At 31.7% G+C, this 13,746-nt stretch overlaps 1 protein-coding gene across 1 annotated transcript in view; it reads left to right on the forward strand.

The window, feature by feature from the left end:
* Positions 1-13,746, forward strand: part of LOC118182382 (neutral ceramidase-like) — a 116,683-nt gene that overhangs the window by 51,866 nt on the left and 51,071 nt on the right. Inside the window, exons 3-4 of the mRNA XM_035351725.2 lie at positions 8,424-8,600; positions 11,049-11,176. Coding sequence (XP_035207616.1) covers positions 8,424-8,600; positions 11,049-11,176 — 305 coding nt within the window. The remainder of the gene's footprint in view (positions 1-8,423; positions 8,601-11,048; positions 11,177-13,746) is intronic.

Raw genomic sequence — 13,746 nt, forward strand, 5'->3', positions numbered from 1 at the left:
TAAAAAATTGACTCTTCGATCCTTCAGATACCAGCACAACGCATAAAATATTCCGTGAACTGATATCTTTCCTATGTGGAAAGGAAAAATCTATTAAAAATTGAAATCATATACTTTCAGATTTTCAAATCGATAGCTATAGAGGATCTTTTCAGACATGTGAACGTTATGATGCAGCAAAATAATTAATTATATTATAAATATTATCCTAAGTGCTCATTCTGTTAGCCTTTTTTATTAATATCCATATCCAGCTGCACGACGAATTCCATGACAAATTTAGCTGAGAAATGGGAATGTTTTCCAACTCACGTCGTGCTGATTTCCTTAGTTTATCAATTGTTTTTAGCTGACACGATAGTCCATTGGCTACAACAGAATTTCCTGGAACATTTGAAAAGCGTATGCACTTTATACTGACCTTCCTTTTCTTTTTTTTTTCCTTTTTCTTTCCTTTTTTTCCCCCTTCTTTTCGCATGCATTCGTGGTATAATTGAAAGCCCACGCGACGCGTAGTCGAGAAGTCCAGGGTTCAAGTCCCGGTAACGGCATTGCTAATTTTTCACTTGTTCAACTTCAAAAAATATCTGTAGTGGCACCCGAACTAAAAGTGAATGGACATTAATTCATCACCAATAGGATTTAGCTATTGGGTCTATTAATCCCCAGTCGCCTTATCAAAGGGGGAGTATATATTTTCTCCTATGCTTATAACGTATATAGGGTATTTTATCTCTTCTTTCTGTATACTTTCGTGGTGTTACTGCAAGCATATTCAACGCGTATTCGAGAGGTCCAGTGTTCGAGTCCCGGCGAGGGCACTGTACAGTCACGTCTCCTGCTCCCCACCCCAAAAAAATATCTCATGACTCTACATAGATATAATGTGTTACTCTTGGCTTTGTTCTGATGGAGATCAACATCTTTTATATTATGTGAATAAAACATGGGAGTCGAAACATTGTTTACTTCCAATCGCAGGCCGACTTCATAAATGTTTTTGTGGTTTTCCGTATGTATAACGCTAATATGAGTTAGTTTCCCTTCGAAGATTCATGTTCTCTTATTAACCTTCGTGTGCTTGGCCAAATTCAAGTCACCAAATCCAACCCAAAGCATTGTTTCTTTGGATTTTTCTTAATTTTAGTATTCTATTGCATGGAAAACTAGGTATAATCATAAGTCTTTAACTGAAGCTTTCTTTGGGCTCTTGGAAAATTTTCAAGTCTTTTTCTGTCTCTTCACGACAGTAAATTGACCATTATTACAGTCTTTGAAGTTTATTTATGATTCATCTATAGTCATAATAAATTTCCGTTTTTCGTGTGAAACCTGATTGTCGTAAAAGAATTCTGCATCTGGTCTTAAAGTTTGTCACATGTACGAAAACAAATGATTATAAAAACTATATTTGTTTCTTGCCCCCCCCCTAGCCAAACCATTTTTAGCCCGAAGGGGCAGTAGCACAGAAGGGTTATTAGTCTCAAAATGGCATTTTTATGGCGTTTCACTATAAACTCCGAAATACTTTTTAAATTGTTGCCACCAAGTTTTATTACCCTGTATTATATTTAAAGAATTTAAATAATGAAGAAACTGTATGAATATATCATGGAGGTAGGAATTAAGAAGGAGTCGCCCTAAACAAGTTTCTCCGTACCCTGCTCTGAAGCACCGGCGATCCCTACGTGGGGACCAAAACATTGGGTCATTTACCATTGAGTTATATGGGATTTGACGCGTTCGGGTGTAAATATTTTGTATTTACGTCGCAAATATACATATAAATGTATATATTTTCTTTTTCTACAACACTTCAGAGTCCTAAGTATGTGAAAACAACATATTTTTAAACAACATTTCATTCTGAACGGAATTAAATGCTGTACTTTTCACAGAACAGTTTTCTCAGAATGGTTTAATTTGAATAAAATATTTTCACAAGTTTTCGTTAATTACATTAGAAAAAAAAATTAAGGTAATTCGATTTTATTCGGTTAAGGTACAAAAATTAAGATCAAAGTTTATTGTATTATTAATATTAAAATTATGCATTATTTCTTTTCTATTTATAGAGCTTCTTCCTAAAATACTTTCATTAATATGACATGATTTTTTGGCTTCTTTTAAATCGAAAAATGTAAGTCAATTTATAATTAATGCTCTATTCGGTTCATTTTAAATTAGAGAATTATTAGGAAAATAGTATTTGACTTTCTCTGAACATTTCTAAAAGGGAGTAAAATAAGTTTTTTTTTTTTTTTTTTTTTTTTTTTTTTTTTTTTTTAATATTATTTAAAACTTGTAACTGAGTTATTATAAAATGTAAAGGGAATAATTCTTTTAATTATACTTATCATATTTTTTTTACCCTTCATTTCAACAACACATATTCCAAAACTCTTTATTACGTTCTTAAGTGCGCATCTCATAGCATTTGCTTTACAATACCTTTTAACAGATTGCTTTCCAATACGAACAATTCTTGCTTAAATAGTTTTATAATGTATTTGTCAACAGGATTTCAATTTATGTTTACAATTCAATATTAAGGTTATTATATATTTAGATAACATTTATAATCATTATAAATTAGATACATTTAATCATTAGATTTCTTCACAGTACTTTCGCAGTTGTTTATAAGTGAATAAATTCTTCATTTCAATACATTTATAAATAATTTAATGAATATTTAAGTATTTTGTCAAAGGCAGATACATGCTTTTTGCAAGCACATGCATAAATACCCATACATATTTCCTATTTATCATTTCCGGCATGTGCAAATCTTTAATTTCTATGCATTCACTATATTTTTCGTGTAAAGTAATTTACACTAATTTAGCATACACCCGAAAGTTTTACATAAAAAATATGTATGAATATAATTTGAATGAAAATTATAAGTATTATTTTTAATACCCACTCAAAGGTCAGTTTTTCTTCAAAATTCCCCCACGATGGCATCTCTCTCTTTAGGCAGATAGCCCTTGCATGCGTTACTCTATTTAATAAAAACTTAATCTGACCTATGTGCCTAATTACAAATATTTTAACATACATAATTTTATATTTACATTTAGCCATCAAGTTTCAAACTTTTCAAATCTTCTAGAAAATAAATTTTGGCAGATCTCTTTTAGCAATTTTCTTAAAATCTATATTTTTGTAGTGCAACAGCTTAGACTTTTATAAAACAAATTCATAATCAAAATCGCTGTTGTTAGTTATCGAAAAATAACCAAGATGTGATTTTTGCGTAAATGTCAGTAAACTATACAAATTGCTATTATCCATCACACTATGAATGGTTCTTTCATGCGAGAGTGTCCCTTTTTCGATTTCTATGGAACTGTCGTGTGTCGAAATACTATCAGAATTTTGTCAAGCGAGCTTCTGAATGTAAACAAAAAACACCCCGTCTGGTGACCCAAGCTTCAAAGCAGTGCTTCACTTCTAGCGCGGAATGGCCCCTCCTCCCTTTCCTACCTCCATGGAATATATGTATGTTACCCGCATTGTGAAAAAAACGACGGTACCTAGAGCCATCAAATTTTGAATAATGTAGTCCGGCACCCGAATATAGGCACCTGGACATCCGAATTTTGAATTTCGAATTTGTTTTATTATGCAATTCACATTTTGTGCAACTTTAACGAATTTTTGGTTAACAAACTCAACGGTTTCAAAGCGAGAAGTGGCAACACTGCACAGAAAAAAAATTATCTCCAGTGCGCGATACTGTCTATTGAGAATTCCAAAGATCCTCTGTTTTAAAATATTTTGTGATTTTGCTGTTGAATTGAATTTTATGCGGTTAAGTGGGAAAAACGTGGTATTTAATAAATATAGGTAACACACAAAACGTTAAAAAAACGCCCCTTTGGGTGTAATATAAAATCTGAAAGCTTCCAGATTTATTTTGTTCACTCTAGGGATATTAATTATGAAAGTTGATGAAATTGGTCGTGACTAGGTGAGTTCTTAAGGTGAAATTTATTGAATAGGTATGTTCCAAATTATATTTATTCAATAAAATCGTGTATTTTAAAATCGTTTCAGAAATTAAGTATTTACTTTTAAAAAGAAATAAATATTAAATTTTTAATTGACTTACTTCTCTAGTTCCTAGTCTCATTCTTCCATTATTATTAGCTAAGTTTTACTTAGCTAATAATAATGGAAGTTACAACTAATAAATAAACTATAAAAGACTGATATAAAGTGAATTTGAGTGATGTTTAAGCAAAAGTTATTTTTTTTTTCATTTTGAAAAAGCGATTCGGTAAATTTAAAACATTGTACGTATTTTGAAATATCAGGCACAGAGATTAAGAATTTTTAATTTTAATTTTTATTTTTTTCAATAAAATGTATAGATTATTTTGAGCTAAGGCACAGAGATTAAGAATTTTTATTTTTTATTTTTATTTTTTTCAATAAAATGTATAGATTATTTTGAGCTATCAGCATATGAGCTATCAGCATATCACTAGCGTGGTAGCTTAGCAACCAATTAAACCCTGCTGCAGATTTAATATTTTCACAACGGCAGATTGCAGGCCTCACCGCACTGTCATTTTATGTACTACTAGCGGAAGTACCCGATGCCAATTAAGTTAGATTGAGAGTAATGTATCTAACAACAGAGAGAACGATACCGCTGTAATCCTTCTCTAATAATGATGCAAAAATTACGATTCATAGTCACGCATTTTTCAGTCTGATGCGATATGGAACCTACATACAAAATTTCGATTGAAAAATAAACTAATTCTCTCTCATTATACCAGCAACAATGGCAAGCACTTTTAAAAATTTTCGGCTTTCTTTTAAAATGGTCTTAAAAGCTCACGTTCCGTCCAATATTTCACCTATATTCCATATTAGTCATTAAATGTGCCAAAAAAATTGATCATGATTGATCAGAAATCAATAAAGCAAACAAACAAACGAACACAAAAAGAGGCATTCTCCTTTAAACACAGACTTTGTAAAACTTACAAATTTTTTATTAACAAACTGTGCGATTTGAGAGCGAGCAGTGGCAACACTTCTCGAAATGAAACAGATATTTATCTCCAGCGTGCGAGACTGTTGCCACTCGGAAAAATGTTCACTCATTTACATGAATGTTACTCATTCATCATGAAAATTAGCTTTTGAAGAGTTTTAAATTAATATCCCTGATTTTAGCTATTTGGAGGGGGGAGTGGACATTGATCTTTTCCAGGACCTAAAAAAGAATTGTAAAAAGTTTAGTGACGATAGCTATAGTAGAGACTGAGTTAATCGCGAGCAAACGAACACACAAACAGACAGTCTTCTTTCTATATATAGATTCTTGTATTTCTTTAAGGTATGCAAGTTATATCCTGATAGTGAAAGTGAAATAAAGCAGTTAATTAAACACTTAATTGTCGCGCAGACTTAGTCTAGTTATTTATATTGTTTTTCAAGCTTCTTTGGAAATTTTTAGAATATATTTTAGATGTCTGTAGCTGAAATCTGTTCGACCACAAACAAAAACTCTTTTTTTTCCAACATCAGATTTTTATTACTTTTGAGTATTTGCTTCTTTAAAATGAGATTTTGATATTAAGGGTGTGGAGATCATGTTCGACATAAACTTTTTCTTAATTCCTTTAAACTAAATTTGCAGGTATTTACTTAAATGGTTGCAAACAGGTAATAGTATCGTCTAAGATGTGTTCAAACGGTTTTTATTATTATTATTATTATTATTATTATTATTATTTTGACATCTTCACATGAATTCACATGAAAAAATCAAATAAAGTGTGACTCGTCTTGCACTTTTCTGTGTTTCCTGCAGAAAATTATTTCGCGCATATTATTCTCTAATGGAAAACATCCAAGAATTCGTTTCATGCATAGGGGAATTCATATATGAAAGACACATTCCTCAACACAGTCCTCTGCTATTGAAAATAGCTATTACCACTGTAGAGACATTAGGATTTTTTTCGAAGCAGGCAAGATGAAAAATTAGCAACGCCTTCGCCGGGAATCGAACCGCGGACCTCTAAATTACGCGCTGAGCGTGCAGACCACTACACCACGATGGCTCGCCAAGAAGGTGGACGAAATACCTTATAATACAACCGTAATTAATCCCTTCGAGAGCAGAAAAAAATTAAGAATTGAAATAGCCTTTTTTTTTTTCCTGTCAATAAAAAAAAAAAAAAAAATGTTTTTAAGTACCATGCAATTCATTTATCAGTGAAATTCGTTAAAATCGAAGCTTCGTAATAGAAATAGTGACATATCTTGCCTTGCGTTATGCTCTATTTTAAGTTCAATCTATTAATTTGTAACTAACAAATGGCAACACTTAACTTTTAATGCTTTCATAAACACAAAGTCACGTTAAGAAATAAGTTAATCCATTGTGGATATCTTCAGCCGACCTTTTAAACAATTTCTGCTTTTCAATAAAATTTTCAGAAGGACCGTTGGCAACCTACTTGAACTGAAACATCTTTCAGAATTTTGTTCAAAAGAATTATGGCGTTACAATTTCCTGTTTATTATGAAGTCCTCTGTGAAAGGGCGCGGTAGGAAACGAAAATATTCTACCTGACCGTGAGGTTAAAGAACCATCAATGTACTAATTCACCTGTAACCGTAACTGCTCGAAAGAAACTGACCGTGGAATAGATAAGGTACACAACAGTGAACTTAATCGTGGGAAGCATAACTGCAGTCCTTTCTCTCTCTCTCTCTATCTATCTATCTATCTCGCTTCCTTTAATTTTTCGTAAATTTTCCGTATTAAGGATATTCGGTCATTTAAATCAACGATTTTCCTTAGTAGCCAAAAATAAAATTTTTGCTGTTTTAAGCAACAAAGATTAGTAACAGCGCGTACGGAAATCCCTCGATGACACAAATAAATCTTTTACTTCTACACAGTTAGGTGTGTTACCTCGGATTTTTACTATAATAGGAGACGAAAGATGTATTTTCATTAATTTTAAGACAAGTAACTTTCTTTAAAATCACAACCGATTTTTAATAAATAGTTTAGTGCAATAAATCGACTCATTTTCTTTATTTTTTTTTTTTTTTTTTTTTTTTGTCATGTTATAAAGTTATTTTCTCTCTGTTTACTTCACGCCTTCGCGGTGTTATTGGAAACACGTCCGACGCGTAATCGGAATGTCTTGAATCCCGACAAAGACATTGCGGATTTCTTCATTTTCTTGACATCGTTTGTGGTTTGGTATATTTAGTTATGGCAAAGCACTCTGGTGCTATCTGCCTAAAAGGAGAGGTACCTTCGAGGAGGAATTTCTAAAAAAACTAGCTCTTATACACATTAAAAATCAGAAAAAACCACGAAAACACCCATGTAGCTAGGCTGTTCTCCGGGATTCGAACCTAGATCGAACTACCAACGTTCAGCGGCTTAAACCGCTCGGCCACTTGTGAGCCTTATTTCTTGACATTGAAATAATTATTAATAACTCAACAAGTAGTGCCCAAACTAAGAAGCTAGTGGACGATAACTCGTCGTACTGGACACGGCCGGCTCGCCGGCTCGTGTCGTTTGTTGTTGGAAGGGTTGCGCCCTCTTTTCTTCATAAGGTTCAACAAACCAGGCGGAAGGGCTGCGCCCGTATAAAACAAAACAAAACTCGTCCTACTGGTCTCTGACGATTGCGTCCTCTCATCCCCAGTCTTCTATTTAAGGGGGAAGAATATAATATATTTTTCCTCTCCCTTCCGCGCGGTGTAATGAAAAAACATCCGACGAGTCCGCAATTCAAATCCTTTTTATGTTTTCTCCATCGATGTTACCCCGTGTCTCTGCAATGTTACAATGAAACAATATGAGTACATTCAACAGATCAGTTAATTTACTGAAACTTATTAGGCTTTTTGCATGTATTTTATTATTATAGTCGATGTTCCTTATAGTGACCTCTTGTGTACTAAAGCAAAAGAACTTTATAATAAATAAATGCTATAAAAAAAGATGTAATATATTTCAGGCATTCGAAGGCTTTTGGTACCGGTCATCATAATGGAATGGGAGTAATAATGAGTAATGGTTACAACGAGATTCGACAGTATTATCTTACATTGAATATTAAAATTAGAACATTCGAGGACTGTTTGCTTAAGGGAATGAATGCTTACATGGAAGGCTGGCTCGTATTAAAAGGATCTGGCTCGTATTCACGTTACGCACAGGAAAGACCACAAACCCTGCCAAGCGGCTAGCCCATTCATTGAGAAAACTAGAATCCTAAAATTATAAGGATCCTGCAACACCAGCAACAAAACTAATGGATCTTTCATACAATTATGAAATGGCCTCATAAATTACGAAGTGCTTAGTGTTGTGTATTTACTTTTATTCCCTAAATTAATAAATTGTCTTTATTTTCTAGGTTTCGAAAGCTCTCAAAGAAAAATTTGGAAATCTGTATTCAGAAGACAATGTCCTAATTACAGCAACTCACACACATGCAACCCCCGGTGGATATCTGCAGTATCTTCTGTACTTGATTCCGTCTCAAGGATTTATCCGTCAGACTTTTATCAGCCTTGTCCAAGGCATAGTAAAGGTATAGAGAGATTTCAAAGTTTCGAAATACCTCAGTATATTTTATTATTATTTTTTTATATTTTCAACTGCATAGAGTATAAGTCTGCTATTTGATAATGCTGTGCTGTTGAAGAGAAACAATTTCCTACGCTGTTTGAAAGCTTTTTGACTAGATTTGAAATTTTTCACAAGTCCTGTAAGTACTGTACATCAAGAGAAAAAATTCCCCAAGGAAATTTTCATTTAGAAAACTACGTTCTGGCAGGAAAATGTGTTCTTAGGTAGTAGCAATTAGTCTGTGGCAATTATTTTTCACTGCATGAATGGTAATAGACGTAATGTGAAATATTTCAGATGATTTACACAACTGAGCTATTATTATGTTCTTGCATAAAGCATAGTTATTCATAATTTGTTACTCCTCTGCTGGTTAATTATATGTTTTGGCAGACGTAAAAAATATTCTAAATACACTCACGTCTATAAATTAAGGATAATGCCAGCTCCGACAAATAAAGGTTCAGAAAACAAAAACAAACGTGACTTATTCAGAAAGCACATTATTAAATAAAAGATAAAGCACAAAAAAGATGGTGTATGCATGATACCATTCATAAAAACTACGACTTTTACTCCCGGGAGCAAACAAAAAATATCTTCCTTACAAAAACTTGACATTACATGGTTGGTGTGATAGTTAATACATTGTATGTCATTGTCACGGGATGCAATTCGTAGGATAAGCATGTCCCACACATGCCTAGCCTAGTATGGCAATTACAAAAAACACCGGAAAGAGAAATAACCCATGTTATAACAAGCAGAAAAATAGTTTGAGTAATTTACTTACTTTATTTAAGTAGTTTAATTTGAAGAATAAGTTCATTCGGCTGCGTAAATTAATTCAGAAATATATTTTGCATCATACTCAATCAGATTACGGTACTTATGTATTAACGAAATCACCATGCCGCAATTTAGCGAATTTTGCAGATGAAAATGTAGAAGTTACTCATCAAATGCAAGTTGATGGTTTTCGCCGCTCATTTTTTTAAGAAAGATTCCTAAACTATCGTCAGTCTAATTCAGAAGTCAAACAACAAAAATCAGCGTTATATTTTCAAATTTTCGCAGGACTAGTTTCGATGGTTTAACCGAATCATCATCCTCAGCTAAAACATAATTTCTTTAAAGGCTGAAGGCAAAGATGGATTGGAATTAGGGTCGTTAACTAGAACAGAAATATTTTTTTGAATGCAAAATGCCACTATAAAATTCAGTTCACCAATGGAAGATGTTTTTTGAATAATTTTGGCAGCAGAAAAATTGAAAGTATGATTTTCGGACCAACAATGTTGGGCAACAGAAGACTTCTGTGTTTCCTTTTTTCTAACATATACCTCATATTCCTTGACGCGAAATTTTAAGGCTCTCTTAGTTTGGCCAATATAAATTAAACCACACTGGCAAGGAATTCTGTAAATACTCCAGGAGTTCATATCCGGAATGGGGTCCTTGAATATAGAACTCGGAATTTTATTGATGGGAGAATAAACGACCCGAAAGTTAAATTTCTGCAAAATACGTGCAACTTTAGAGCTAATTGACGGAAAAAAGGGAACGACAACAGAATTTTTATAATCTCCTAAAACAAGAGTGTGCCTTTTGGTGTGTTGAGATGAGAATATTTTAACTGCTTGATTAAAAATGTTGGGTGAAAAGCCCCTGTCAATAGCTATTGCTTTTAAATAATTTAATTCTTCATCAAGGAATAGCTAGGATGAGCAAACTTGGAGAGCACGGAAAACATAGGAATAAAATGAAGCTAATTTTTGTTTAGTCGGATGACATGATTTAAAGTGTGGTGGAAAGCAAATCGATGAAGGTTTACGGTAAACCGTAGTACTGAAGTTGGACGTGTTACTTGTGACCAGAATGTCGAGAAACGGAAGAGAATTGCAAGTCTCAAGTTCAAAAGTGAACTGAATGGCAGGATCAATAGAATTCATTGTTGAAAGAACTTTATTTAAATCATCTTTATTACCTTCAAACAGGGTAAAAGTATCGTCTACGTAGCGGAACCCTACCGGGAAGTTTAAAGTTTCAAACAATTTTGATGCCAGTCCCATCCTGGCTGATATCTACATGCATTATTATGAATCTATAATTCTATAATCCTGCAGACGTTTTACAGCATTTTCTTCCAATGCTGCGAATTCTACAAACTCATATTTTAAAACGAAGTTTAAAGCAAAAAATATCACCATTCGGCTTATAAAAAACCGTTGAAACTTGAAATAGAACAAGAAAGAAAGCATACGAAATTGGCGACGTTGCTTGATGGAAGGATTTTTATCAGTGTGGCTGCCGTGTAAATAACCAACAGCATTAGTTTTGTGTTTATTAATTAAATTAATACATGATAGAAATTTATTTGTGTCTAATCAACGCTTTTCTCCTTTTCCAGAGTGTGGAGAGAGCTCATGCGAACATTCAACCTGGATACATCTACTGGAACGAAGGTGAAGTTCAGAACGCGAGTATTAACAGAAGTCCAACGGCCTATATCAATAATCCAGAGGAAGAGAGAAACAGGTGAGTAAAACTTCCTGACACACTTGCCTATTACGTGATCACCATTTCGGATTTACGGAGAACCATAGTTTGGTGCTTGTGAACCTACGGTTGGTTGTTAAAGAAAGTTCCTTAGAGAAAAGTGAATGTTTAGAACTTTGAAAGGAAATTTTACTTTGCGGGTTATAAGGTTTTAAATTGCTTACATCTTCTTCAGATGAAATAAGAATTATTTTCGAAGAATATATTATAAAAAGTAATTTCATTTGCCGAAAGAAAAGGCAAATGTTCGGCTTTCTTGGAATGCCATTGAAATAAAATCGTTTTGAGTGTAGTATTAAAATGAAATGCAATCCATGACGAAAAGTGAATGTGGGATGTGGTAATAAAACAAATTTATATGCATACCTTTTACCTGAAATTAATCCTCAAAAATTTTGAAATTTTGAAAATTACTTTTCAAAATTTGTTATGGAACATGTATTGATTACTTTGAAGCATTTTAAATTTTGCAGTGAACGTTTGTAGTTCTTACAACTTCTTTTCAGTAGTAGCACTTAAAGCCTTTTGTGATGTCTTGCAATTTGCCGCAAAACATATTTATGCAATATGAAAATATTTACGAAACACATTTGGTGTGTAAACCACATGACTTCTTTGTACTGAATCTTAAATTATACGCATTTTTCTTCCATTTCAGACTTATTGGATTGAATTAAATCTACATCGTCGATAGCGCGTAAACCACAATAACATAAATGCACTCTTTAAAATTCACGATATTTGTTTACCAGAGTGTGGAGAGCGATTGCGATTTTACCATAACGACACTCTGACGCTAGGTTCTCTTAACAGCGTTGTTTTTGATTCATTTAATAACTCAGAATGCACAAAATTTACATCATTTGAAGAATTACCCAATCGTTGCTACACATTCTGTTCAAATACTATAATAAATCTAAAACGATATATAAAAGAAATTAAGGTCACAACAACAAAAAAAGAAACTGTTTTTCACAGACGATTCAGTATTTCTCATTCAATTAATTCAATTCTCACTTCGCTACAAGGCAAAAATACATAAAATCTCCAATTACCTATATTAAAAATTACGAAGTAAATCTTAAACACTTATTTCTTCGAATAAATACCAGAATGGATTAAGCGTGATCTAATTCGCAATAATAAAAGAAGGCGTTATCTTTGTTGTTACGAAGCTTAAAATCTCTAGATTGGCAGAAAATCCACTACTCTGCTAATTTTTAAATGTAAACATGTATGGCAGCCATGGCAAAAATAATTAGATTTAGCCGAACTTAAACAAATTTTAAATTGTTGATAATTATAAAAATATTGCATGCAGATTTACTAAAGGCATAAAAACCTTAACCGGAAGATAAGAAGAACATAATTCAATCGTTTTTAAAGCAAAAAATGCCCAATTTACAAACATATAACAATAAAGAAACTGAGATCACTGAGCCGAGTAACAGAGTGGATATATATACACATATATTTAAATTTAAACAAATTAAATTTTAATTTTAACAAACACGTATAAAAGTAAAAAAGCAAATTTAATGCCAAAATTTAAAAAAAGCAAATTTAAAGCCAAAAAAAAATTTTTTTTTAATGTGTGAAAACAAAACTATTAAATAAGAAAGTTGTATTTAAAATTTATAATAAAAAGAGAAACAAACCAGGCAATTAGCGCTAAAGCTGCTAAGTACAAACAAAATTGTTTCATAATAAAAAATTTAATTTAATTCAATAAATTAAATTTAAATACAAATTTAATTAAATAATTCTTTGCGCAATTGCTACAAGGAATGAAATTTAAATTTAAACAAATTAAATTTAAATTTTAACAAACACGTATAAAAGTAAAAAAGCAAAATTAAAGCCAAAATTAAAAAAAGCAAATTTAAAGCCAAAAAAATTTTAAAATATTTAAAAAAATGTGTGAAAACAAAACTATTAAATAAGAAAGTTGTATTTAAGATTTATAATAAAAAGAGAAACAAACCAGGTAGTTAGCGCTAAAGCTGCTAAGTACAAACAAAATTGTTTCATAAGAAAAAATTGAATTTAATTAAATAAATTTAATTTAAATAAATTAATTAAATTTAAATACAAATTTAATTAAATAATTCTGTGCGCCATTGCTGCAAGGAATGAAATTTAAATTTAAACAAATTAAATTTAAATTTTAATAAACACGTATAGCCAAGTAAAAAAGCAAATTTAAAGCCAAAATTAAAAAAAGCAAATTTAAAGGGAAAAAAATTGTATTTCAATTTTATTAATTTATTTAAATTAAATTTATTTAATTAAATTCAATTTTTTCTTAAGAAACAATTTTGTTTGTACTTAGCAGCTTTAGCGCTAATTACCTGGTTTGTTTCTCTTTTTATTATAAATTTTAAATACAACTTTCTTATTTAATAGTTTTGTTTTCACACATTTTTTTTTTTTTTTTTTTTTTTTTTTTTTTTTTTAAATTTCTTGGCTTTAAATTTGCTTTTTTTAATTTTGGCTTTAAATTTGCTTTTTTACTTTTATACGTGTTTGTTAAAATTTAAATTTAATTT

The sequence above is a fragment of the Stegodyphus dumicola genome, chromosome 1, assembly GCF_044657685.1.
Source record: "Stegodyphus dumicola isolate Sdum_Otavi_A_Nest chromosome 1, ASM4465768v1".
Classification (NCBI taxonomy): domain Eukaryota; kingdom Metazoa; phylum Arthropoda; class Arachnida; order Araneae; family Eresidae; genus Stegodyphus; species Stegodyphus dumicola.